Genomic DNA, 24,962 nt, shown 5'->3' on the forward strand with positions numbered 1-24,962 from the left:
AGAAATTGTTAACATTAAGTGGTAACATTAACATTATTTTTTCTTTCACAGCAGATGCACAATTTTAAACTAGTGTTTAAGACTGTATAATAAAGTTACCTTAATCAGTCAGAAGAGACAAATGCTGACCCAAAAACAATCCGACCACTCGCATTTCCACCGTCAGCAAAGCTGTGTTCATTTCAGCCTCGTCACTGCAGTCGCTAGAGAGAGCGACACATAAATCAGCAGGGGGATTTAATCACCCAAAAAGCGCCTGGTCGCTCAAACAGGCAGCCACTGGCAGCCACAGCAGCCAAATGGAAGTGAAAACGCCTCCAGGGCTCCTCTGTCCTGCACTGATCCAACAATGATGTGGAGTCCTACCTGCTCTAAACCCCATTGGTGAACTGCAAAGTGGTCATCTTAAGAGCCTGTGCGTAGATCAGCGTGCGTGGTTGTAACACTCAGTGCTAATCCCCATTAATGCCTCGTCTACTCTCATCCTCTAAATGCTCTCCTGGTATGGGAGGAATGCACCACTTTATCTCTTTCTTTCCCCTCTCCGCTCCCACCCAGGGCTGATGATTACACCTTAACACCACCCCGCCCCACATAACACCATCCCATCCCCTGGCCGCAGTGCCCATCTTTAAGCCCTACAAAGGCTTTGACATTTAAGAGGACCGTGGACTCCTTAAGCCCTTCAAAGGAGGCCCGGTGGTGGCAGTAGTCGTTACAGTCTAGAAAGAATTTCATTAGTGCCCTCTGTGATTTTCCTAACGCCCCGACAATGGGCTTTTTACACAAACACACTTCAGAGGGATCAAGTGGTCAAGTTGGCATTTACAGTACATTGTTACCTCATACACAATGGGCATTTTCGTCCTAGCAGTCAAAGATAAGTTACGACTGTGCTGATAATTTCCATAAAACAGGGCCAGCCATGATTCATTGGTTGCTAAGCCAATTCGTGTGAAAACCTAGGGAGCCAGTTGGCAGTCCTTATTGTTTTTCTCCTGTTTTATTGAGCTTGCCAGAGTGACCAGCATCTCCACATGTTGATGTCTCTAGGAGGCTGCAGTGTTTTTGTTAGGCCCTTCCTTGATCAACTGCTGGTCTGAAATCTATTTGCAAGGAACTTTTGTAGGCCAGCTGATGTTGTTGCTGTCGCTTGCTACCTCTGGCGAGCAGATCACGTTCTCAGCCCTGTTTTTGTCTGTTTTCGCTGTACAACAAAAACTTAGTAACAGATTTGGTGGAGAAGTTGCGTCGCTGGCCAAGGATTTTTTAACTTTGCAATGTAAAACTTTTCAACTTCTTTGCTATTTTCTTATGAGCTGCTGCACTTACTAAAATGGAACAAAAGAGCTTCTGGCACATATCTCTTATCTGTTTCTACTTTATGTGTATTTTGATGCCAGTGCACATAAAAACTACCATAGTAAATTTGAGGGTTTTTATCAGCCTTGGCCGAGGTTTGTGCTCTCAGAGTTCTTTATAGTTTTCAGTTGTATTTCATTGAAAGAATTAGTTTTATATTTCATATTTATCCAGAATTTTTAACAGCTTGCCAAGTCCATTGACTAGTTAATAGTAGATCCTTTCTTAAGTTCCATGGTTTGTTGATGAGGCCACTCGTGTCTCGGACTTCAGTGTAAGTCATCTTAATCTTTATTTCAGTATTAGAGAGTATTAGAGAGCTACAACCTGGTGATAGGGGTTTTTTTTGGTTAAATTTCCAGATTCCAAATTTCAAACAGTTCTGATTTGCACACACAAGTGGTTCGGGAACCGAAGAGGGATACTTTAAAAGACATCTCGCTCTAAAAATCTAAAAACAAAGGAGTTAGAGCACTTTCGTGTTCTGTTAATTATACAAAAGAACACCCTTTGAACTTTCTCAGTTATACTGAATAAAATAAAGGCTTGCGTCATGAAACACTAGACTGACTTTTTAGTTTCTACTACACCAGCTAATGGATTCGGAATTTCACTCATTTCAGCCGGTCTAATTTCTCAGCCGTTACAGGAGATTTTAGTACAGGAAGGACTGATTGAACACTGGCTGGCAGCCGGCCAGGAGTGGCTACCGTGTGTGTTTGAGTGTGTGCTGTGAGTGTCGTCTTGCTCCATTTGAAATGTCCTTTACATTTAACTGGAGCTTTCACTCAACATTGATGCTTTTAGTTCTTTCTCGCGTTTCTTTTTTTTTTTTTCTTTCTCTCCCTTCCTTTTTGTGTTGGTCTAGCGTTTTGATTTTTTTTTTTTTTTTTTTTTGCGTTTCTCCCCTTCACTTGTGCTTTTTCTTTCTTCTCTCTGGCACTGAACAGTGGGAAGAGGAGAGCCAGACAAAGTAATAACAAAGGGTAGCATTGCAGGATTAGATATAATGCTAAATATGAACATATTTCGAGAATTTGTTGGTGTGTTGTTGGTGTATTTGTCAGAGGGGGGTCAGCTATTAAAGTCCTAATGTGTTGCATTGGTTTGAGAAATGCTTGAACACCGTCCCAAATGAAAGGTTATTATATGTATCTGAGATCAAAGTACAAATTTAGAAACGTGTGTTAATTGTTATAGGATATTAGGCCCTCGAAATACATGAATTTAGGTTGCTGTCGCAATTTAAGGGAAACGGTGTATTGTTTGTATGGTTTTCAGTATTGTTAATTAAATAAATGTGACGTTCTTGACAAGAGATGATAATTAAATAAATACAAGGCAGAATTATGACAGAAGAGAAAGTGCGATCGAGGCCGAGTTACCAAAGGAAAGAGAGACAGCAGTAAGGAAGCATGACTTTCATCAGGTTTAATAACTCATGAACTGCCTGACTCAGCAACTCAGTGCCTTTTCATTGGCCTGCAACCTGCCATCTGCTTCTCATTCACCTTCGCAGGAAATCCTCTTCGACCAATCAAATCACAGCTTAATCTGCCAGACTTCTATTGCTGCGGCCTAAAGGTTAGAGAAGCAGGAGGCTGACTGTTTAAATCCCACAGCAGCTGGGAAAATCTGGCGGTGAGGAGCGGGGATAAGAGATGCTCCCTCCCTTCATAAAAAAAAAAATAATTTTTTTGTTTTCATAGTTCAGTGTGACTTTTCTCTCCTCTGTAAACTTTGCTGCTTAGTTTGGCAGGTCACTAACAGTCCTCTGACTGGGAGACAAAAGCAGATTTTAATTGTTACCTTCCACATGAAAGTATTGTAAAACTGAATGCACACACACACAAAAACTTCATACAAATCAAGTATTTCCAGTTGCAGCTGTAAGGAAGCGCAGCGCCACTTCCACATTCATTCGGAAACTAAAGCTTATTCCGTAGGCGGTCTAACAAAAATTAGCGTCTATACATTTATACATCTTCACATCTATGTGGAACATTTCAAACGTCTCATGTGGTATTACTCACAGATATAGGGTGAGTAAGGTTCTTGTGGCACCTGGTAATTCAGTGTATGCTGCTACCTCCTTGCTGTGCAGTCTTGGCACTGTCAAGGCGCAGGCAGTCCCGGAGAAATAATTCATTAATAATTGGTTAATAAGTTGTTAATATGCAAAGGGAATCAACACACAGCATTTTGCTATACCAGTACCAGAGTACCGGTGACTGCCTTTGGTTGAGGACAGCCAAGAAGGGATGCGAGCCTGAACCCCCGGTGAACCCAACTCATCTCCCGCACTGGAACTTGGCTCGTCTCGGTGGTTAAAGCCGGCCCCGTCCTCTGGTCCATCACCAAACTATGCACTAACTGCTCACAGTATGGCGTTGGTTTCAGTTCATTTAGGTTAACATATAAACACAGACAGAAGCTAAGTCAAAATACTTTTCCATTTATTGTCCATCGTGGTCTCAATAAAAGAGTTCCTCTGCATTGTTTTCCTTCCTCCCCCTCCTCTCTCTTTCTCCCCGCCTGTTGACATTTGGCCTCTGACGGGTTCATGTGAGTTAAGACCCACCTCCTTGACATTCAGACGCCAATCAGTAGTACAAATAACAAACCGTGACTGTGACACCAACACTGGCCTGCTACAGCGAGCACCAAGGTCAGTGTAGAATATACCATACACTAAATCCCATATACTGTACAGTGTATGGGAATGTACAGTGGAAAGAAATAGTGTTTCCTTTTGCCACTGTGTAAAGAATAAAATGAAAAGAAAGGAGGTACAGACAGACACACAGCAATGCAGAGCCACTGATAGTTTTCCTTACTTTCATTCAACTTGAAGGTTCAATTTAAAATGATCAGCCCAGATTCTTCTTCAACTTTGGCCTTCCATGCTATAATTTTGTACACATGGTTTTTCAGTGGCTGGTTATAGTGGCCGGTTCAGGTATGTTCAGGTTTGTGTGCTCTCTGCCAACAGGAATTATTTTTGCTCTACTTGTTTTTGTGCATTTCTGGTGTCGGCATATTTTACCCGTGTTGAAGTAGTACAGGTTCATCGGTCAGCATCTCTAAAAAAGTTTTTGATTTTAAGTTTAGCAAAGTATTCTCATTTTCTGAAGTACTTTTTCTTCTTTTAAATCAGTGAAACTCTCGATACTTATAATTTTATTAGGATAGATGTCTTTTTCCCCAGATTCTGTCAGACCAATTTTCATACTAACCTCTTGATGAGCAGCTATTTAATTTTGGATTTGGACAACTTATCGTTTTCTGGATCGTTTTGGCTTAGTCGGAGGGCTGCAATCTCCTCCAGCGGAACTTTCCAAGCATGTGGGAAGGCTAACCAAGGGCTCCTGGAGGGTTTCTTGACTTTCTCTGTATGTCCATATGGAGGGAGATGGAGGTTTTCCCAGGGAATCCCCTCCTGTTTGAACAGCAGAGCCAAATTCTCCCCGGGCTGCTTTGTTACTGGTCTGCGCTGAATAATTCTAGACAGGAGGAGTGATACCACTTTCCTCTGCTGTTTCTGTTTCTGTGTCTGCTTTTTAACCTTTAACTCTTCTCTTCTTTTTCTCTACAGAGCTAAATCCCAAAGGTAAGTGTTTGGGTAGTAGTGCTGGATAGAATAGAGCAAGTAGAAACGTACACACACTTTATTAAAAAGACAAATATGTAGATGTACCCTACACATATACAGTGATTTGATGTATTTTGGGACATACGCTCCAATCTTCGGTCATAAAATCAAAACTACACTATATAATATGCATTCCAAGACGCGCACACACACACACACACTCTACTGTATATACAGGAAGAAACCGCTGCCTGCTGTTTATGTTCCTGTAAGGTGATACTTGGCACTTGTACTCACGCTTGTGCACACATACACACTTCCTCACAGTAAGGAATAAGTAAATATCCATTTATTCTTTTATACACTGTGCAGTGTACACAGAAATATCATCTGTCTCACACAGACATACAGAAACGCATTGACTCACGTGTTTCAGCAAAGCCGCGCACACACACACACACACACACATACACACACTCACACACACACACACTGTGTCTTCCAGCCGTAGTGTTCCCCAGTGTTTGTTTTAGTCCATCTGAGTTTGTGTGCTCTGATAGAGAATAGGATGTCCTGTAATCTATAGTGGGCTTAGAGGCAGTAGTACACACACACACACACACACACACACATACACACACACACACTCATACAACAGTGTACTTTCTCTCTCCCTGTCTCAACTGAAAATCATCTTCATATGCGGCGATTCAACATCAGCCAGATATGTTTTCAGGAAACCTAAAGTGCCAAAATTAGAGGTTTTTCTTCAGCGAATCAGACAGAAAGATGAAAAGCTGATGAAGAAAAAAAATGATAGCGAGGATTCCGTGAGGAAAGTCATCGGTTTTAAGGCACATGAGCAGGACAAGTGAAAGGAGACCAGCCTGTAGGAGAGACGTTTAGCAAACAGCGCGTACTTCGGAGGTGGAAATCAATATGGGCTGAAAACACACTCCTCTGATAAAGATGTACGCTGCTGAAGATCTTTTATTACAGCTGCCAGCAGCAACGCGTTTCACTCAGCGCTTCAACAACCCAGAGACTTAGTCACACTAAGAAAATATGTCACACGCTTCTTAATAATGGCGCCCACCCACATACAATCACAGACGCACAATAAAATAAATGCACTGTATCTCTGTGTTGGCACAACTTGCTACATAGCAACGCCAGTGACTCATCGACAATGCTAAGACTACAAGTTTAGCAAAACACCTGCGGCACCAAAACACTGTCCTCTACAAAGCGTCTCCAGAGTTTGGTGACCACTCCCGTTTCAACGCCGCCGTTTTATGTCATGTCCCGTTGTAGGAACAACAGCAAAGTAACAGGAAAGGTCCCGCAACGCCGTCAGCATGTCAACAACCGAACGCAGCCAGTGTCCAGTGTTTATTAAACACTGAGCGTTAGGTTAGTGAGACCGTTTATTCGTATGATTGTGTTGCAGCTAGATGCATGAATAGACGTGAACATTTTGATCATCTTGCATCAGAGAGGAACACGTGTCCGTCAGTCATCCAGAACTCCACACCTGCACTCTCAGGCTCGGGACGGGGCCTTTTAAGGCAAGTCGCTCATGCAGAATAGCTGCATGTGAACAGGACTTGTTGAGGACCGGGGTTTGCTGTGACTCTGTGTGTACGACGGAGGAAAGAATAAAAAGAATGAGCGTGCGTGTAAGACACACACACACGTCGGGTCTTTCACATACATACACATCAACTCACACATTCACACACACATACACGGCTGACATCACTGCAGCTGTGGTGAGAACCTGATCCTGTACAGTGGTCCTCTACTCAAATAAACTCTGTGGTCTTTCTCTCTCTCTCGCGCTCTCGCCCCCCCCTCCCCTGTCTCTAACACACACAGACACAAACGCAGATTCCAGATAATTGGAATCAGAGTCCTTTGAGAACGCAGTGCACTGGAGGTACAGCAGCATTAACAAGGAGCAGCAGCGGTGTTCAGTTGTGATTTAAAGTGTGTTTAACGGTAGACCAAGCTCCAATTCCCGTATCAGCAGTGTTGCAAGCAACTGTCAGGGGTCAGATGTTACAGTATGAGATGTATATGTGGATTCAGGTCTATCTACACTCTTAAAAACTTAAACATCCCAATCAAGCACTGAATGAATTGCAGAATCTCTAGGACAAACACAGTAACCTCAGTTTACTGTAGCTGAGAAACAGTGTTTAGTCACTTACTCACTCTTTGGCCTTAGTTCCAGATTTCTGAATTGAATCATCTGCTCAAACAGCATCAATCTGCTGTTTTTCTTTCCACTGTATCTTGTCAACCTGCATGTCATCAAAACCGACTAAAACTGTGACATTTGACGTAGGCAAATGATGCAAAGTTTATTTATCGCCATGGCAACCCACACAAATCCTCACCCAGCGTTTAAACAGATCCTGTGTCGGTGAAGCGATTTAGGATATGACTTTAGCAGAAACAAAATATATATTTTTGTCGGCTGGAAATTGTTGCGGCTGCAAACTGTTACTGTTCACGCTGATCAGAGAACATGAAATGAGTCACAGGGACCGTTTAAGCAGTTGTGTGAAAAGGCTTAGGTTGTGTTCAGACTGACATTAGCTCTGTGTCAAAAAAAAAAAAAGAAGGAAAGCAGCCACCGCATAAACGTCAACGAGCCGACTGCATTGGCACACCGAGGCTGCCAGCAAATAAGCTCTGGCCATAAACAGCAGGGCTGAACCTGGCTCAACTTTTGCCAAGATGAAATGTAACCTCATCGGGCAACTTTCTTCCCTTCACCTTGCAATCATCAGGCGCAAGAATGAAACAGTCGACGCCGCCGTTACGCTTTTTCTAGAGTTTCAAACCTCCGTCTAATAATACTATCCACCGCTGTGAAGTGTTATGGTGCCTGATAGTCCTTTAAATTCATAGATGCACTCAAACTGGCCTTCCTGGATCACATTTCGTTTTCTTACTGGTACCTGTAGCAACATTTTCACACTCTGGCAAAAAATATAAATACGCAATATACATGTAAAAATATACTTCTGATATCACGAAAGAACAAAAGTCCATACTTGGGCTGCACAACATCGAGTTCTGTTTCATTCTTCCTTAACGTAGGTTCACTTTTTTTCTTACTACTATGTTTTTTTTGTCAGTTCCCACAAATCTAGTATAACAACTTGACTAATTAGTTTGAAATCAAAACTTTCTCAAAGTGTGTTTATTCACCTTCCCTGTCACTCGGCCCCCCTCAAGAAATAGGAATTTGACGCCATTGGTCCCAGTTTCAATTTAAAGTTGTTTCCTTGATAAAACATTCAGTGATCCCTGAGGGTCAATTTTAGCGACAATTAGCAACACGATACGGCAAAGAAAAATAGAACGTGAATAAAGTTCAAATCAGAGTGGGATAAAGATTTTAGGCAGATCGGGCTTTTGGTCAGGAGTGGAAACAGGTAGACTCCTGAGAAGAAGGTTTGATTTTCAGCACAGTTATGAGCCATCCCTGTAAAGTTGGCTGCGAGCTGGAGAAGTGCAGGGAGGATGCTGGGAAGGGCAGAGGCTGTGACGCCCAAGGAGAGGCTGGAGGTGCTGGCTGAAAGCAGGGGTCAGGGGGTGCCAGTGGAGGTAGTGGGCAAGGTCTTCGGGGTCAGTGGGTCGCGGGGTGTGGAGATGGCCTGGAGGAGGCCGGCAGTTGATGGAGGTGGCTGTGGTGAGATGAAGCGGGGTAATCCGCAGGCTGCAGGCTCGGGTGCGTGAGATGGCCAAGCGGCCAGGCAGGTGGCTAGTGGCGGAGCAGGAACGGAAAAAGCCGGCCGAGGAACTGGAGCGCGGGACTCCGCAGGTCGCACTGACGAGGAAACGTGGCGTGATCCCGAAATCAAGGAAACACTCGTTAAGTCACAAGGAAAAAACATTAGGAATGAACTTAGGCTGAAACCGTACCAAGCGGCCCGGAGGTCGAGGAGGGGCTGAAGAACCGGGGATTATACGCAGCAGACTTGATGAGTAGATGAGAGGCAGGTGTGCAGGCTGATCGAAGGCAGATGGGTGGAAGAGAGGGTGAGAGAGAGAGAGACGGAGGAGCGCCACGCCCCAGACACACAAACCGGGGCAACAAAACAGAAAACACGAGGAAGAAAGCCGAGTCAGAGTCAGGGCCGTGACAGTGCTGGTGTTGCCGTGTTTATATATTTACCATAATACAGCTGTCTGGAGCTCAGTCTACAGATGTCCTGGAAATTGTGCTCTTTAAAAAGTTTGCTTTGTGAAATCGTAGTAACACACACACTGATACACACTGGGTGTGCAGGTAAATCTCTGCATTGTGGGTGTAACCTGGTGAGGAAAGCCTGGGAATGTCCAGAGTGGAACAAGAGGAGATTTATGACCACACACACACACACACACACTCACAGTGCTAACTAGCAAATGGCAACGCTGAATTTGAGATGGAAAAATGTTTCCCCTGGTCTTTTCCAGCCTTTTATGACCTCCACTTCCTTCATCTTCTTCCATTTCACCCATCTGTCCCTTCCCGTCTCTATCCATCGCTCCTCTCTCTACTATCTCGCCATCTGCTGTGTTTCTTTTCACATCATTTATCTCTAACTCTCTGTGTTTTCTCTCTGTTGTCTTTCCCCCTCCTTGTCTCTCTGACTTTTTATTACTCTGCTTACTATATATTCCCTCTTCCTCTCTCTTTCCCCGCCCGTCATTTATACCAGAGGGCAGAGTTTCTGGTTTTATTGTTAAATTCCTAATAATATCCTGTCTCAACACTAAGGTAACCTAAGCGTGACCATAAAACATCCCTTGCCAATTTCCAGTATTTGGGAATAACCTAACTTTATGTTGCATGAGAAATGTTTGCACTTTTGTTTAAGTGGTTTAGTTTTTCTTTGAGATTTTCAGAGTTTTAGGGCCTTCGTTACTTGTAATCCCTGCAGAGTTATATTAGGGAACTAAATCTCATTTTTACATTTATTATAAATATATCACATATACTTTACCTCGGTGTCGACCCCTTTCCAAAGCGTACCTCGGAGTTTTGGATTCTTTTCAAATGTGTTTTCCTTCTTTTCGGGCAGCCAGTGGTGTCAGAATGTTGAATGAAATTCACCTTGGAGAGACTTGAAAACTCTTTGAGACAGGCAATCCATCACAGTGTGCATCATGTCTGCTCTGATTATGGTCAAAGCTACTTAAAAGCAATGTGGTGCGGCCTGAAAATCTTTGTCTTCAGAAAGGTTGAGTGTGTGCCATGTGTTTTCATAAACAGACTAAGAAACTACAGAAACAAATGGCATGAGAAGAAATGACCCACTTGATACTTAAAAGCTCAAAACGCGATCATGTTTTTTGGCAGATATCTGGATCTTAGGTTCCTGCTGATGAAAGATGATCATTTTTTGCCAGGACTTTCATGCTCTGTTTACAGAATTATTTTTCCAACATGGAGAATTGTTCGCATTCAGAGTGCGGTCTGCATTTGTAATATTGGGTAAATGTATCATATTGAGTGCACTTGCTGCATATTCACGTTGACGACAAGTGTACGTAACCCTCTTTTGTTGGATGTAATTTGCTGTTTAACTATTCAGTCACCCAGGACGAAGGGTCAATGAGAAATTAAGCGAGTGAGGAGAGAAGAAAAGTGGACCACAGTCCTCCCTCCTCTCTAAAACGTCTTTTTCTCCTCATGCCTTTCTGCTGTTTTCCTTGGCTTTACCTCTTCCCCTGCTTCTTTATCTGCCTCAGTTTATGTATTCAAACCAAACTGAATTATTCACATAATCACATAATAATTTCACGTCTGGAACAAAAAGGTGCACGGTAGTTGCAGGTAATTATTACTATCTGTAATAACCTGGAATATTCCATAATTAAACGGTCCCTCCCTCCCGCCCTGGCTGTTGTTACTCATATTATTTCTCTTTCGGTCTCTCTCTCACACGTTGGTTTATTTCCCCTTGTTTTTCTGCTCAACCCAGGTTTTCTGCCTCTCCTGTCGTTAGCTCACCTTCTCTTCCCAGGTTCCCTCCCTCCATCTCTTCTTAACAACTGTTTTCCTCCATCGCTCCTTTCCCTTGCTCTGTTATTCTAGCTAAGTGTAGATTTCTGCCAAGCTCAGCACTGCTTAGGCTCAGAACATAGTTATATTTGGCCTTAACTCCCCTCCTCCCCGTTTTTTTTTTTTTTTCTTCTCAAAATTTCACTCAACTTTTCACAAAACTTCCCTTTCGGATCTTCAACAAACACCCGTCCGCACTTGGTGTTGATGTTGAGTCTCTCGGTCTCGTAGCGCACAGATACTCATGTAATCTGAATATCTGCAGTGTTGACTGTGTTAACAAATGTTAACCTGTCTGCTGTTTGGAGAGAAAGCCTAAAAGTCAGTGTTCCGACCCCATTTGATTCGCTCTGGGGGAGTTTGGTGGAGATGGGCGCCACTTAAAGGGGAAGTGGGTTGTGACTTTAAGGCTGTTTTTCAGGAAAAGATCTACAGGGGGAGGGAGATTGAAGAGCGGCATAAAATAACACAGAATAAATGTGCAGCTTTTCTGTTATCCAAAATAAATAAAGGTAATGAAGAAAACTATGTATTTTTAGTTTTTACTTTGCGAACAAATATATAACCGTAACAAAGGGTTTTGCAAATAACTGCTGTCAAGCGAAAGGTGTGACTCGGATATCGTTGTAGGTCGATATCCTCCACAAGCGTTAGCAGGTCAGTGGCAATGCTACAAACTGGAAAATGGAAAGGACTAAATTTTGGGGAACATGTGGAAAATGCAACATAAAAAAAATGTTCAAAATGTTTTTAAATGTTGACATATTTTCATTTGTTTCAGGAGTTCCCAGGGTTCTCCAGTCCAGGTTCAGTCTTCCTCTGGCACTGGTGTTAGTTCCTTCCTCTCCGTCCAAAACCACCAAGTTTAAGATCACTGTGGACACCAACCAGGCACCAGTCAACCTGAGCTCCATCTTCCCGGGTAACTCAAAGACACAGATATGTAGATATTTACACATACTGATGCTCCACCGATGCTTCTCTCAGTTTCCCAAACTGTCTAGGTTCTGCATTTGAATCACAAATTTTATGGCTGCTAGTGCTTCTAAGCCTGTAGATGCAGGTGGCGGTGAAGTGATTAGACGTGTTCAGTAGATTACTCCGAAATCTCTAACCACAGTTTACTGCAGTTCTTGCAAGACGAGTGTTTGTGGAAACAAACACTGTAAAAGAAGAACATATTCATTTAATTTACACATACAGTATTTTAGATGAGTGGAACAGCGCTTTCATCCATACGGTGCGATATCACAGGAAAGACAATTATTTTATTTCATTGAACCTTTAAAGTAAACACGCAGCTATCAGACACAGATTTGCTTCACTGGTTTACAGCTGTGTCTTTTGTACAGGGTTTGGACAGTTAAATAAAATCTCTCTGGTCCCAGGTGCGTCACGTGTCCTGCAGTTTCAACTTGTGATTTTCGCTCAGTTGGCGCAGGTTCAGTTCCCACATGTGTGAAAAGTTTTTGCACTAAAACTCTGTGCTAGACATTGTAAATTAATCAGGTCAGTTAATGGGTGGCTGGAGATCAGCAGGTAGAGTGGGTTGTCCACTAATGCATTCACCGTCGGCACTTTGGATAAAAGCGCTATAGAACTGCAGCCCCATTTGCAAAATCGATCAGAAACGGTAACGTTTTTCACACAGGCATTATAATACACGTCTGTTCGGTTCCCCTGAGATGGACGCTTCGTACAACTGATGACGCTTAATGGTTGAGGACCAGTGAAGTGGCCACCGGAGGGCGTTAGCCAAATGACATGAGCATTGACAGGAAGCCAGGGGAAGGGATGAGAGAGGTGTCAATGAGTATACATTTATGCGAATAATCGACTGTTGTATCTGTGTGTGTGGTTGTGTATTTTATATGAGTGTGTTTATGCATGTTTATTTATTTTGTGATTCTGTGCGTGTGTGTGTGTGTGTGTGTGTGTGTTTGAACCCTGGGAATCTCTGTTCTCCTTCCCAGTTATCTGGCAATCAGCTACAATCAGCAGTCCCGACGTCTAAAAGATCATGCCTGCTCGTATTGTGTGTCTTTGTGAACAGTGTGACTGCATCTTGTTCACCTTTGTTGGCGTCCTGCATCACGATAGGCTGCCCTATCTGTCTCATCACGCTGCTCTCTGTCTCTCCCTCTCCCTCTTTCTCCCACTGCAGAGTTTTCAGCAAAATCAGAAGATAAGGATGGGAATACTTTGGCTTTCCAGTTCCTGTCAGGAGCCAAGGTTACCGTGCAGGCCTCCAGGACCTCCCGTGAGTCTGACAGCAGCACTAAAGGATGAACGGGATTTTCACAAGACACTTGTTTACCTCCACCAAGACTGCTGGAAATGTGGAAATGATCTATCTCTGATACAGTACTGGTTTCGGGGCTTTAAACATTTTACCAGATGTCAGTTCCAAATGGTTTCTACATGTATTGATGCCGTTGTGTCGCTTCTCAATGATTTTCGAAACATTTTGACACCTCTGACACATTTCAGTACCTTATATATCGCGATGTCTTAATAATAAACAACTTGCAACTATTATAGATTACAAAACAGTACTTTTTGATAGTAAAGGCGGAGTGACAACATTCAACACCTCCTGAAGTCTAATAATGTGATAACGGTGCCCTCTGATACCTCGTTTAAACCTTTGCATTCCCCTTGAGACATTTCTAAAGCTCTTTTTGATACCTTTCTGTTCTCTCGTTACTTTTATGGCCCTTAGCAAACCTCTTCGAGCTGTTAACCAACAACTATCTCTTAATTACACCTGTGGACATCTCACAGAACCTCTTGATTTTCATTACGGCTCTAAAACTGTTTAGAAAAAAAAACCCCAAACTTTACCCGTGATAGCTTAATACCTTGGATACCGATTCTGTCTCTTGGGAACCTTTTAAGTAGCTTTTCACAACATTACACCAACCTTCTTTACTTCTCAAGTCCCATTAATATGTATTTAACGCATCACACAGGGGTGAGTATATCATATAAAACGGTAGCAATTGTATAATCAGAGGCTCCTGCACTTTTTGATACTTTTAGAAACTTTTTAACACCACTTGTTATATCTTTTATGTTTACTTTTCATTCATAGTTATTACTGTCAGCTTGCCTTACCTAGCCCTCGTGTAAATGTGGCTGTTTGTTTGTCAGAGCGCTACCGCATCCAGAGTGACAGTTTTGAGGACATGTGGCTGGTGGCGAAAGAGCTGGTTCAGAGGTTCGACCAACATTTCTCCAAACTGGGAGTCAAGGACTTCAAGAAAAGCTTCAGTGGACCGCTTCCACTACAGGAGTACTTCCTGTCAGTAGACCACCACTTCCAGGTAGATGTCAGGCAGCAAATGCGCCCGCAAGTCCACCGGTGTCAGTGGTTGAAACAAAACAAAACCAAACAAACAAAAATAAAACCTCATTATGCATTGAGATCAACATCTGCTGAAGTTTGTTTATAGTTGGGGCCTCAGTTGACTTTCAGAATGTGCTTCCTTACGGTTTGATATGATTGGAAAGAACTAACGGTATGTCAAACATATTATAGACAGCATGTGTCTAACTGCGTCACCCTGTGTGTTGTTGTGTGTGTGTGTGTGTGTGTGTTAGCTGCGTGTCAGCGCTCAGCAGTACCAGGACCTGCTGTCGGAGCGAGCAGTGCAGTTCAGGGCCATCCAGCGCCGCCTGCTGACTCGATTCAAAGACAAAACCCCGGCACCGTTGCAGAACCTGGACACGCTTCTGGACGCCACTTACAGCCAGGTCAGACACACACACACGTTTTTCAACGGGGGGACTTCGGTTCCCACAGTGGTAGTAAAAGAGAATTGGTTTCTGGGAGTAGAAAGTTTTCTGCTGAAAGTTCAGTTCACTTGGTTCAGCATCTGATTAGGATACCTCCGAGAGGAGACCCCGAAGCAGACCAGGAACATGCAGGAGGCCAGATATCCCATCTGGCCTGATAGCACCTGGGGAAGCCCCAGGGGACCCTGGAGGACATGGCTGGGGAGAAGAAAGTCTACGGCTCCGGCTTACCCTGCTGCCACGGCAACCTAACTGCAGATTAGCAGCAAAAAATAGAAACTTTTTTGGATTATTTGACTCTTGGAGGTTAATTTTTTTTTTTTTTTTTCCCTTAGATTGTAAGTCTTGTGCTGTCTTTCATTAACTCACACATACACACACACACACACACACAGTGATGACGTGTTAGCATAGATTTACAGTGTGAGAGTTGTATTCTGCTGATTTATGGACTTCCTTTCTTTAGGTGATTAACTGTGAGCTCACACCCAGTTGGACGCACGCGCGCACGCACGCACACACACAAAAACACACACACACACACACACATACGGTAAAGTAAATGCACACAGTCACATTTGTTTAAACAGATAAAACTGATACACTTGTACCTGCACACCCCTCTGTAGACTCTCTCTCTCTCTCTCTCTGTTTCTCTCTCTCTATCTCTCTCATACACACTTTGTGTGTGTGTGTGTGTTCGTGTGTGTGTCTGTGCAGCAGTTGAGGTCAGAATAAAGCTGATTTTAAAACAATGCAGCTGTTTAGCTTTTGTCTCGCCCCTTTGTGTAACTTTGACGTATGGTAGGGTGTGTGCGCGTGTGTGTATATGTAGCTGTGAGTGTGTGTGAGACAAAGTGATGGTTCCCTGCCCCTGCTGTTTACTCTAGGGGCCAGCTTGGCGGTCATCAGCTCCACCGTCCATTAGCTTCTCGTTAGTGTAGCGCGGCAGTGTGACATCATCTCTTCATTAGCCGTTAAAGCTGTCAGTACGCCACCGCTTGGCTCCCTGTGATCAGAGTCACGCTCCCTGTCCAGCATGGTGCTCTGACTGTACATTCATTTACTGCACGTTAACGTTCAGAGTTCAGAGACCTGGTTGGAGCTTAATGAGAGAAAATGAATGAGTCTGTTGAAGTTCTTAATGCCATTCTAAGCCAAATAAACAGTGTTCACCTCGGATTGGCTTGGTTCTTGCCAGGATAAGCTATCAGGGAAGTGGATCCCAACACGTCTGCCTCAGATGTTAATAGGCTTGCTCTATTTAGTGTAAACTGCCTTAACAGGTTAATCAGCAACACTTACTGTGCTCGTACTTCATCAGCTATGTTTCCTCAGACGGGCTAGACAGGGATCAACAAATTAATTTCCAAAAATGTGGCCGCACTGTAGAAAAAATTTGTGTGGTAGTAAGATGTACTGAGATCCTGTAGCGGCGTCGCCATAATGAAGGACAGGAAAAAAAAAACCCTTAAAAAAAACTATAATTTATTGGGTCTTTTTGAGAATCGATAATAAAACGGGGCCAGTTTCCAACCGCCCGTCTCACCTGAGCTGTAAAGAGTCAGAGAGATACAAGATTGCGTTAGGAAAATGACATGCTTGTGATAGCTATACTGCCCCTGCTAAGCTGTTTACATGCATAAAAATAACACATATCCCCGTGTGATCTCAGCTCTACTTTGGTTCCAGCTGGATCAGTGATCTTGGAAACAATCCCTCCTGACACTATAAAGCAAATTAAAAAACAAAACAACACACATGCTCAAACAAGCTAAAGGATAAATAAAACAGGGGATTAGCCCTGTCTTGTAGCAAATGGGACTTTGGCAAACATCACATTACCATTTTATTAGTAACTTCATGAGTTCAGTTCAGGTTCGTCGGCCTCCCAACTAAAAACAAGTCTTAAAACAATGCTTCCTTGTGTAGATTTCTCCACCACAACAGTCTATTTAGTGGTTGATATTCATATGTTGCGGTGATCTCTTTGGGAAGAACTTTGATACTTCTTCTGTTTATGTAGAAAATTTCACGATGCCTCAAACGCCAGCATTATGCTAGCCGATGGTTGTTCATGTGCTGGTCATCAGTTCGGTGGCTATAAAAATGTAATTTTACCATTATTTTGTCTCTTTTTAACTTCTGCAGTTTCAGTCACATTTCGTCTCATCTTTCATCTACAGCTGTCTTTCAAACCTGCAGCCTGCGCCAGCTTCACTAGCCATTGCCAAAGTCCTTTTTTTCCCCCTCATCTTTGTTGTCCAGAGTCCTGCGAATATCTTACAGGTTTAGGAAATCGTTTGCATGGTTGTCATTAGGCCATTTCTCTAATTTGTTTGGATTAGTTTCACAAACTAGATGTGCAAAACACAAACTCAAACCTCTTACCTAAAATCACTGGAGCTTTACTGTTGTTATTTTTCCCACCAGTTTAACATTGTATTCATTTAAGTAACTTGTCGCCATATATAACAATGGTTGGTTTGATAGTTTCACTGTAAACTGATCGTATCACCTGTATCCAAACGTTTTACTAGAAGTCGCTGTATTATCATATATTCATCACTATAAAACTTAACCTTGTAACTCAAACTTGTGACTTCCAGTCTGCAGTTTGAATTACCTGTCAAAACGGCATTATTTCACACTAGTCTTGCTCTTTCTCTCTGTCTGATATCTACCTCCGATATCATGACTCGGCGTCCTCAAGGTAATACTTTGTGCTGTCACTGCTGTCCGTCACCGACGATGTTAATCCCCTTCTCTCTCTCTCTCTCTCTCTCTCTCTCTCTCTGTCTTCCTCTCTTCCCGCCATCCAGCGGCTCGTATGCGGGAAGTTTCTGATACACTATACACTCTGTAATGTATACACACCCGCCATAATGGAGGCTATCGACGGCTGGTCAAATTAATAATTCATGTCAGTATTAGGAGTCGTGCCGCTGAGGCTGGGGCCAGCTCAGTAGCTGTAACAGGACGGATTTCGTGAGGATACATCACATCTCCATTGGAAATAAAATGTTGACAGGGGAGTTGGATAGGCCTTAAATCAGTTATGCTTTTAATTTGATTATTTACTGTGCCTTTTTGTAGTTAAATCTGTCTGGGTTGCTTTTTCCTCCCTTGATTTCTATCACTGTTTTAGCTCTTTCGGTCATTGTTTCTGACTTTTACAATTTTTTTGTTTATTTCTTCTCATTCATTTTTCTTCCTAAGTGAATTTCCTTATTTCTATTTTTTCATTTTCCTTTACAGATTTTTTCAGTTCACTCCTTTCTGTTCTCCTTCTGCATTTTTTTCCTTTTGTCAAGGAGATGGTGAACAAACCAACTAACAGCAGTTCAAACAAGTGCACCTTTTAGCTCCCCGTTTTCATTAGTTGTACATTTAACGCCTTGCTCAGTGGCACATCAGTGGTCTCGACGAAGGAAGGTTGGATGTTGCTCATTGACTTCTCCCACCGTTATCTTGTTCCGGACAATGCTAGCCATCTGAATCAATGAGTTCCCGTTCAAAAACCTTCACCAGGTGAAATCTCATGGGACTGTTTAGAAGGTAGAAATTTTGTGGATACCCACCTCATGTATCCGTGGGTTCATGCCAGCAATCACACTGTTGTTAGAATGGCAAAGGAATGTGTGGCCAATCAGGAATGCTGGTGAACCAGGAACCTCTTTCATTTCAGCCCAGAGGAATGTCTGCTGGGTAAATTTTCTGCATCAATCTTGGGTGATGGGGGGGGGGTTTCCCCATCGTTAGCGGTGTGTGTCTCCACACGCAGCGGCCAGTCATCGTCGATGAGCCGTCAGAGATAAGAGGAACGAGCTCCCTGTGAGAATACTCTGTGGTCGGCTGTACATTTATGCAGCAGAGGATAATATTTCTATTGTTCATGCTGCCTTTATGGGCATATATTTTATTCATGAATTCCTGAGAGCTAGCGAGCCACGTCTGACTTTATGTATGTGTATGTGTAAGCGCAGGAAACTTTTTCATCTGCCGACCACGGTGGCTGGATTCCAAAATACACCCAATGTTTGAACTGTTTGACCGGCCGAATATGATTGATGAGTTTCAGAATAGAGTAAGACCCATGAATGATTGTTTGTTACGTGTCAAAGTGGCTTATAGACAAGACAAACAAGCTATGGGCAAAGCTTGTTTGGTCATTGATGTTAATTTCCCGCTCTGCTCTGTGAGTATTTCTTTCTTCCTGATCTGAGGTGTTTCTCCTCAAGCTCCCTCCCCCGTCACTCCTTAAAAAGCCATCAGTCATCGCGGCCCCTGTGTTTTACACTCTCCCCTCTAACTGGTGTTTGATTAATCTGTGGCAGACAGAGGTTAGCCTGGCGCTAGTGCTCCTCAGCTAACTAACGCTCTTAACCCTCTCAGATTCGAGGGGAAACCCTGGACTGTCACTCAAAGAAATAAAAACTAAAAGCTCGAGAAGGAGTTTGTGGAAATGGATGAAGAGGGGCCAAAGGGGGCATAAAAAAGGAAGGGAGGCTTTCCAGTTTCCATAAATATTTTCCCCGGCGCTGTTTCCTCTGGAGGTGAAACGTCCGTCGTTTGTTAGTATTAGCATTAGCGCTGGGCTAGCGTACACTGCCGTCTGGGAGGTGGCGGTGGGCTCGGGAGCCGGGCCGGGCCGAGCCAAGCTGAGCCTCCCTGTAATTATGAGTTCAAACGCTGGAAGAGGGCGGCTTGCTGACTGACGGGGTGACTGACAGGCTGTCCAGGGGCCTCGCAGGGCCCCTAATGGAGGCTTCTGGTAGACAGCAGCTTGATTTATCTGGCCCCAAATGGAGTTCCAAACATGGCTAAACACAGATCCCACTGTGGTACGCAGGACCACCACCATTAACAGCCGGGCCTCTCAAACCCTGTGTCTATGTGTGCGTTTATAAGAGTGCATAAGGAAGTGTGCACTGGAAGCATGTGTATATATATGTATGTGTACTCATGTTTAATTTGGCCGTTTGTGTGTTTTCACATTCGTGACTGTATGTTTATTAATCTGTATATTCATATTTCAGTGGATTTTGTGTGCACGTTTTTTCGATGGCGTGTGTCTGAGTGCATGTAGACTGTGCGGACATCAGTGACTGCGTTCATATATGTTTGCGTTTGTGGGGAAGTGCAGGCATTCTAGCAGATTGTGTCTGCATGTGTCTTTCCCCTCTGTGTGCGTGTTCCGTAGAGGTCTTTATAGGTCCAAAAATTTCGGCCAAATCCTAAAACGGATGCATGGAAAACCCACTCAAACCTGATGTGAAAAAAAATCAGTCTTCGGCAAAAGAGACCTGAGACCAAGGACACTCCGAGTAGAACCGAGGATAACGGGACCGGTTCTACAATGCAGTAAGCAAAGCGAATAGATACCGTAATTGAGAAAGAACACCGGCACGGGCAGCAGAATGGTTGAACAGAGCGATGCACGCCTTTGAGAAGTCAAGCGTTTTTTGTTCATAGAGAAAAGGGTTTTGTCAGTAAACATTTCCATATAGCTCAAAGTAAGCGATCAAAAGGTTTCAGTTTTGGTTTTCCCAGACTGTGTGTGTGTGTGTGTGTGTGTGTGTGTGTGTGTGTGTGTGTGCGTGTGCGTGTGCGTGTGTGTGTGTGTGTGTCTGTAACCATGTGTCTACGTGCAGCCGGCTTGTATAAGTGCATGTACTTGTGTCTCAGTTTAGTGTTTGTCAGTTTGCCCAACAAGTGTGTGTTCACGAAGAGGGAGTATGTCTGTGTGTGTGTCCATGCGTGAATGGCAGGCTCTTGCCATGTGTGTTCGTGTATCAGTTATAAGGAATGATCAGAGCAGAGAAACTTCCTCTCTCTCTCTCTCTCGCTCTCGCTCTTTCGCTCTCTCTTTCAGTCATTTTCTAACTTCCCCGCGGAGACTTTTCACCCCAGGAACACACACATTTACACCCATCAGGGCTTTCTCTCTCTCTCACACACACATTCACACACCGAGACCCCTCTCGAGGCTGAATGGAGCACAGAGGGGTGACGGTGGTCTGGTTTGTTTTCCCTCAGACAGTCTGTTTATGTGACTGTCTGTCTTATCAATGAATGGCTGTCTTTCATTCAGCTGACTGACACTCAGTGTTCTGTGTATGTGACTGTGTGAATGTGTGTGTGTGCGTGTGTGTGTGGGGGGGGTGGGCTTTCTCCAGGGTTTGGGATTTTGTCCTTTTATCTCCTGATGAGGAGCCAAAGCAACGCCAACTTTACCTGTACACACACACACACACACACACACACACACAGACACACACGATTCCTTTTCCTTTTGCCTTCACGTGATCATTCAAAGTTTACTGTCACATATCATGTGACCTCTTTGACCTCTGATGAGTTCAATAGATCTTTGAGTATAAGCAACACGATAGGTTGTCATTAGCTTAAGAAATCAGCCAGATGACTGTGCAGATTGAAACTGGGATGAATATCATCCATCTTACAGTGCCCATCAGCATTACAGAGCTTTATAGTGTCTTTCAGTTCATTGTTTTGATTTTACGACCTGCAATTCTGTTGTGGTTCACTCTCACGACTCTCATCGCTGCCATTTTCAGCCGCAGCAGGCAGCTGTTTGCAGCACAGGAGCTCCAAAAAACCCATTGTACGATACCCGCCCGTAGTGGAGAATGTACCTGCTGTAAAGTCATCTACCGTATTTCTTCAAATCAAAACCGGTAGCGAATTCTAAAAGCCAGGTCTCCGATAACGGCCGGGGGTGTGGTCAATACGAACAAATAAAGGTCCCCTAATACAGGCCGGGGATAAAAACAAGGATGGAAAAACTCCTGCTGTCTGCAATACTGTAATCTACTGTTATACACTTTGTTTTAAGAGAATATTTCCAACAAATGTACCCAGTATGTTTTACAGGGTTAGATCTAACACAGTGGAGGAGTTTGATTCATTCATTCTGATCCACTTTGCTTTGTCATCCTTTCATCCTTTCCAGCTGTTGTTGCATATTGTATGCCTCCAGATGTGTCACAATAAGAGCCCTGTTAAGAAATATAGGGTTTCTGTCCAATGAAACACTATAGGGCTTTTAATTTGAAGCGATTAAAAGAAGGGCAGTAAATTAAACAGGGCAAACTGGAGCAGATCAAAGCGGGGCTTCACACTAAAATATTACCATTTATACTTATCAAACAGAGAGAATTAGAAATAAAGGCCTTTACGTTCTGGCCCCGGTCACTCTCTGAGGAAATACGGTATTTCCCTCAGGAGTTGGTGGACACCAAAACTGAGCTAAAATGAGAGAGCATATTGGACTCTGATTCGTCAGGTGGCCAGGATCATGACTCTAAATGAATGCTAACGCTGCTGTAAGTCTGCAAGCGTTTCCTAACATTTTTGCCATGTCAACTGCATAAAGTGATAATATGTCAGTGTAAGGTTGACAACTCGTTGTCCTGCGCCCATGTGGCCAAAAAAGTGCTTAGGCTTTTAAAAAGTTTAAGATTTGGTTAATTTTAGGCAACTAAAAGTTCAATGTTTAAGGTTAAGAAAAGATGGTAATTAGTGTTGGAAGAAAACGTCATTGACTGTTGGTAAGCAATGTGAAGCTCACAGTTGTCTCCAGTGTCAATCACATGCTTTGTGTGTCCAACAAGCCGTCCCGACCTCCTCCATAGTACGTTTTGCATTGCCATAACAACGTCACACTTTTTCTTCTTTGCTTCTAAGAGGGGATGTTCGTCCTTCGAACAACCACTTGAGGTCGATTGTGAGGAAACTTGAACGTAGGTCATTTTAAGCATTAGAAAAACATTCAGTCTTGTTTGCCCCGCATATTTCATCATATTCATTAAACCATCATGGGACTAGTATAACAATCTGCAAATGTGATAGGATTTCATGTTTTAGTCTTATGTAGTTCCCTTTTGTAATTTTGCTTTTAATCTCTTTCTCTGCTTCCCAATTTTTTTTAGTCTCGGGCAAAAATATCGTCTGATCTCGTCAAATTTATTTCATAATTTTGGATTTAGATTCAATTAAATCAATTCCAGGTGGCATTAGGTCATTAAAAAGCCTGTTTAAAATTAGCTTTGTAAAACCTTATTATAGTTGTAGGATAAGATAAATGTTCTGTGATAGAGCTTTGGTTCTCAGCCCAAGCTAAATCAGCTGTGCCCTGACCAGATGGGTTCGGGCCGAGTCTGGCTCTAATTTCTCTTAATGCCCTCGGGCTTGATCAGGTCGAGTTTTATTTTATCCTTCCCAGATTTTAATCAGGTTTGGGCTCATTGGATGCCGCAGCGGCTGCGGGCAGGATAACACAATCCACTCAATGGTTCCAGTAGGGCCAGGCCAGATTTTTGGATTCAACATAAGCTGTAGTATGAAAGTCGCACAAAAACAATCAGAGAGGGAGGAGTAGAAGAGTAAGGATGAAGCATCTGTACTGTTCTTTAGCAGACAGACATAGATGACCTGCCAGAGGATTTCCTCATAGATGTGGTGGAGCTGGAGGAGACTTTATTATTAACATATGGATGTGGTCAGGGGTGGGAAGGGTAAGAGACCGTCGAGGAGGGGATCAGAGGGTGAAATGCAGAGAAAGATTGAAGCGATACACAAGTGAAAAGTGCAAAAGACAAGAACGACATAGAAATACAAAGAGTGAGAATTTTGGATATACCAAATATAAAGACATATGGAAAGAAGAAATATGAGGAGAAGGAATGAGTGAGTTGAAAAAGAAAGATAGGAGAGACAGATGGAAGTTAAAAAGGAATTTAGCGATAGAAAGACAAATGCAAAAAAGAAAGTATAAAGTGTGAAAACCACGAGCAGTAAAATATGAAAGAGAATGATTGAAACACAATTCCTCTCTTTTTTCACAGTAGTTTATGATGCACTACACTGCAAAAAGAGAGATGGAAAAGATGGATATGCAAAAATTTGTCAGTTTCTCTTTGCATCACAAGAAAGATATCTTGTGGTCCAAAGAGATTTTGAAGCAAAAAGAGAAGAAATTAAAGATCCAGATAGAGAGGCATCAAATAAATGTAGATAAAACGACCGAGATAGAACTAGTATGAAAAGAAAGATCTGAATCAGGCAGATGGAGAGACAGACTCGTAAACGCTGTCCTCCTCCTTCCTTTCCTTCCTTTCCTGTCTTCGGATCCCACAGCTGAAAGAATCAAAGATCAAATCTGACTTTTATTGTCTGTCTTTTTTCCCATTAATCTGCTCTCATCTGTCTGCTGTCTGTCCTGCAACTGACAGAGTGATCCAATCTCTCAATCAGACCACAGAGGACAGACAAAAGAAAGGGAACGGACAGAGAAAGTTTACTGGGTGCAAGGAAAGAGACTGAGTGGGAAAAGGAATAGATCAAATATGAAGTAATTGTGTAAAAGAAGATCAGAGCCAGAAAGGAAAATTGTAGAAGAAAGAGGAAATATAAGAGATAACATTTTTTAAAAGACAAAGCAATTAAAAATAGACTTAGAAGGAAATTAAGCACAGGAGGAAACAATCAAATGCCACAGTGCAAGAATGAAAATACCAAAAAAACACAGCAAAAGCTGTTCAGAATGAATAAAAAAAAAAAACGGGAGAAAAAGTTGACTGAACAGAAATGTTAAAGACAATGAAAGCAGAAGACGTAGAGAGGTAGAAAAGCAGAAAACTATCAAAGATAAATAAAAGAAACAAAGAAGAACAAAGAAATGAATGAAAAACAGTGACCCGAGTGTCTTCAGGTAAAGTAAGCTACAGGTAAACACAGACAAAAGAAAACGAATAAAAATGTAATTATTCTGAAGAGAAACTCATCGATAGGATCCTGCTGTGCTCCTGTTAGCAGTTTTCCCTCTAAAATATTCAAACTGAAGTTTGGACCGGTGAATGTATTGAAATAAAGTTTCCCACCATGCTTACCACATCATTTCTCATTGTGTTCTGTTGCTGGGCACCAAGCGGAGATTTAATAAGTCATCCATGTTGGAAAGCTGTCACGCTGGGAGGAGATTAAAGAAGCAGATATTATAGACCGGAGGCTTTTTTCCTGCAGCTTTAATTAAACTGTCTGATTGTTCAGTGCCAACAGTCCAGATCAGATTTTACACCCCTTTGATAGTGGACACTGATCTGAGAGACTGTGGCTCAA

At 42.9% G+C, this 24,962-nt stretch overlaps 1 protein-coding gene across 1 annotated transcript in view; it reads left to right on the forward strand.

Moving 5' to 3' along the window:
- bbs9 (Bardet-Biedl syndrome 9) overlaps positions 1-24,962 on the forward strand; it is a 176,859-nt gene that overhangs the window by 45,957 nt on the left and 105,940 nt on the right. The window contains 4 exon segments of the mRNA XM_040116605.1: positions 11,803-11,943; positions 13,186-13,281; positions 14,175-14,347; positions 14,625-14,777. Of these exon segments, the coding sequence (XP_039972539.1) occupies positions 11,803-11,943; positions 13,186-13,281; positions 14,175-14,347; positions 14,625-14,777 (563 nt within the window).

This window comes from Xiphias gladius, chromosome 22 (genome assembly GCF_016859285.1).
Source record: "Xiphias gladius isolate SHS-SW01 ecotype Sanya breed wild chromosome 22, ASM1685928v1, whole genome shotgun sequence".
In the NCBI taxonomy this organism is placed as follows: Eukaryota; Metazoa; Chordata; class Actinopteri; order Istiophoriformes; family Xiphiidae; genus Xiphias; species Xiphias gladius.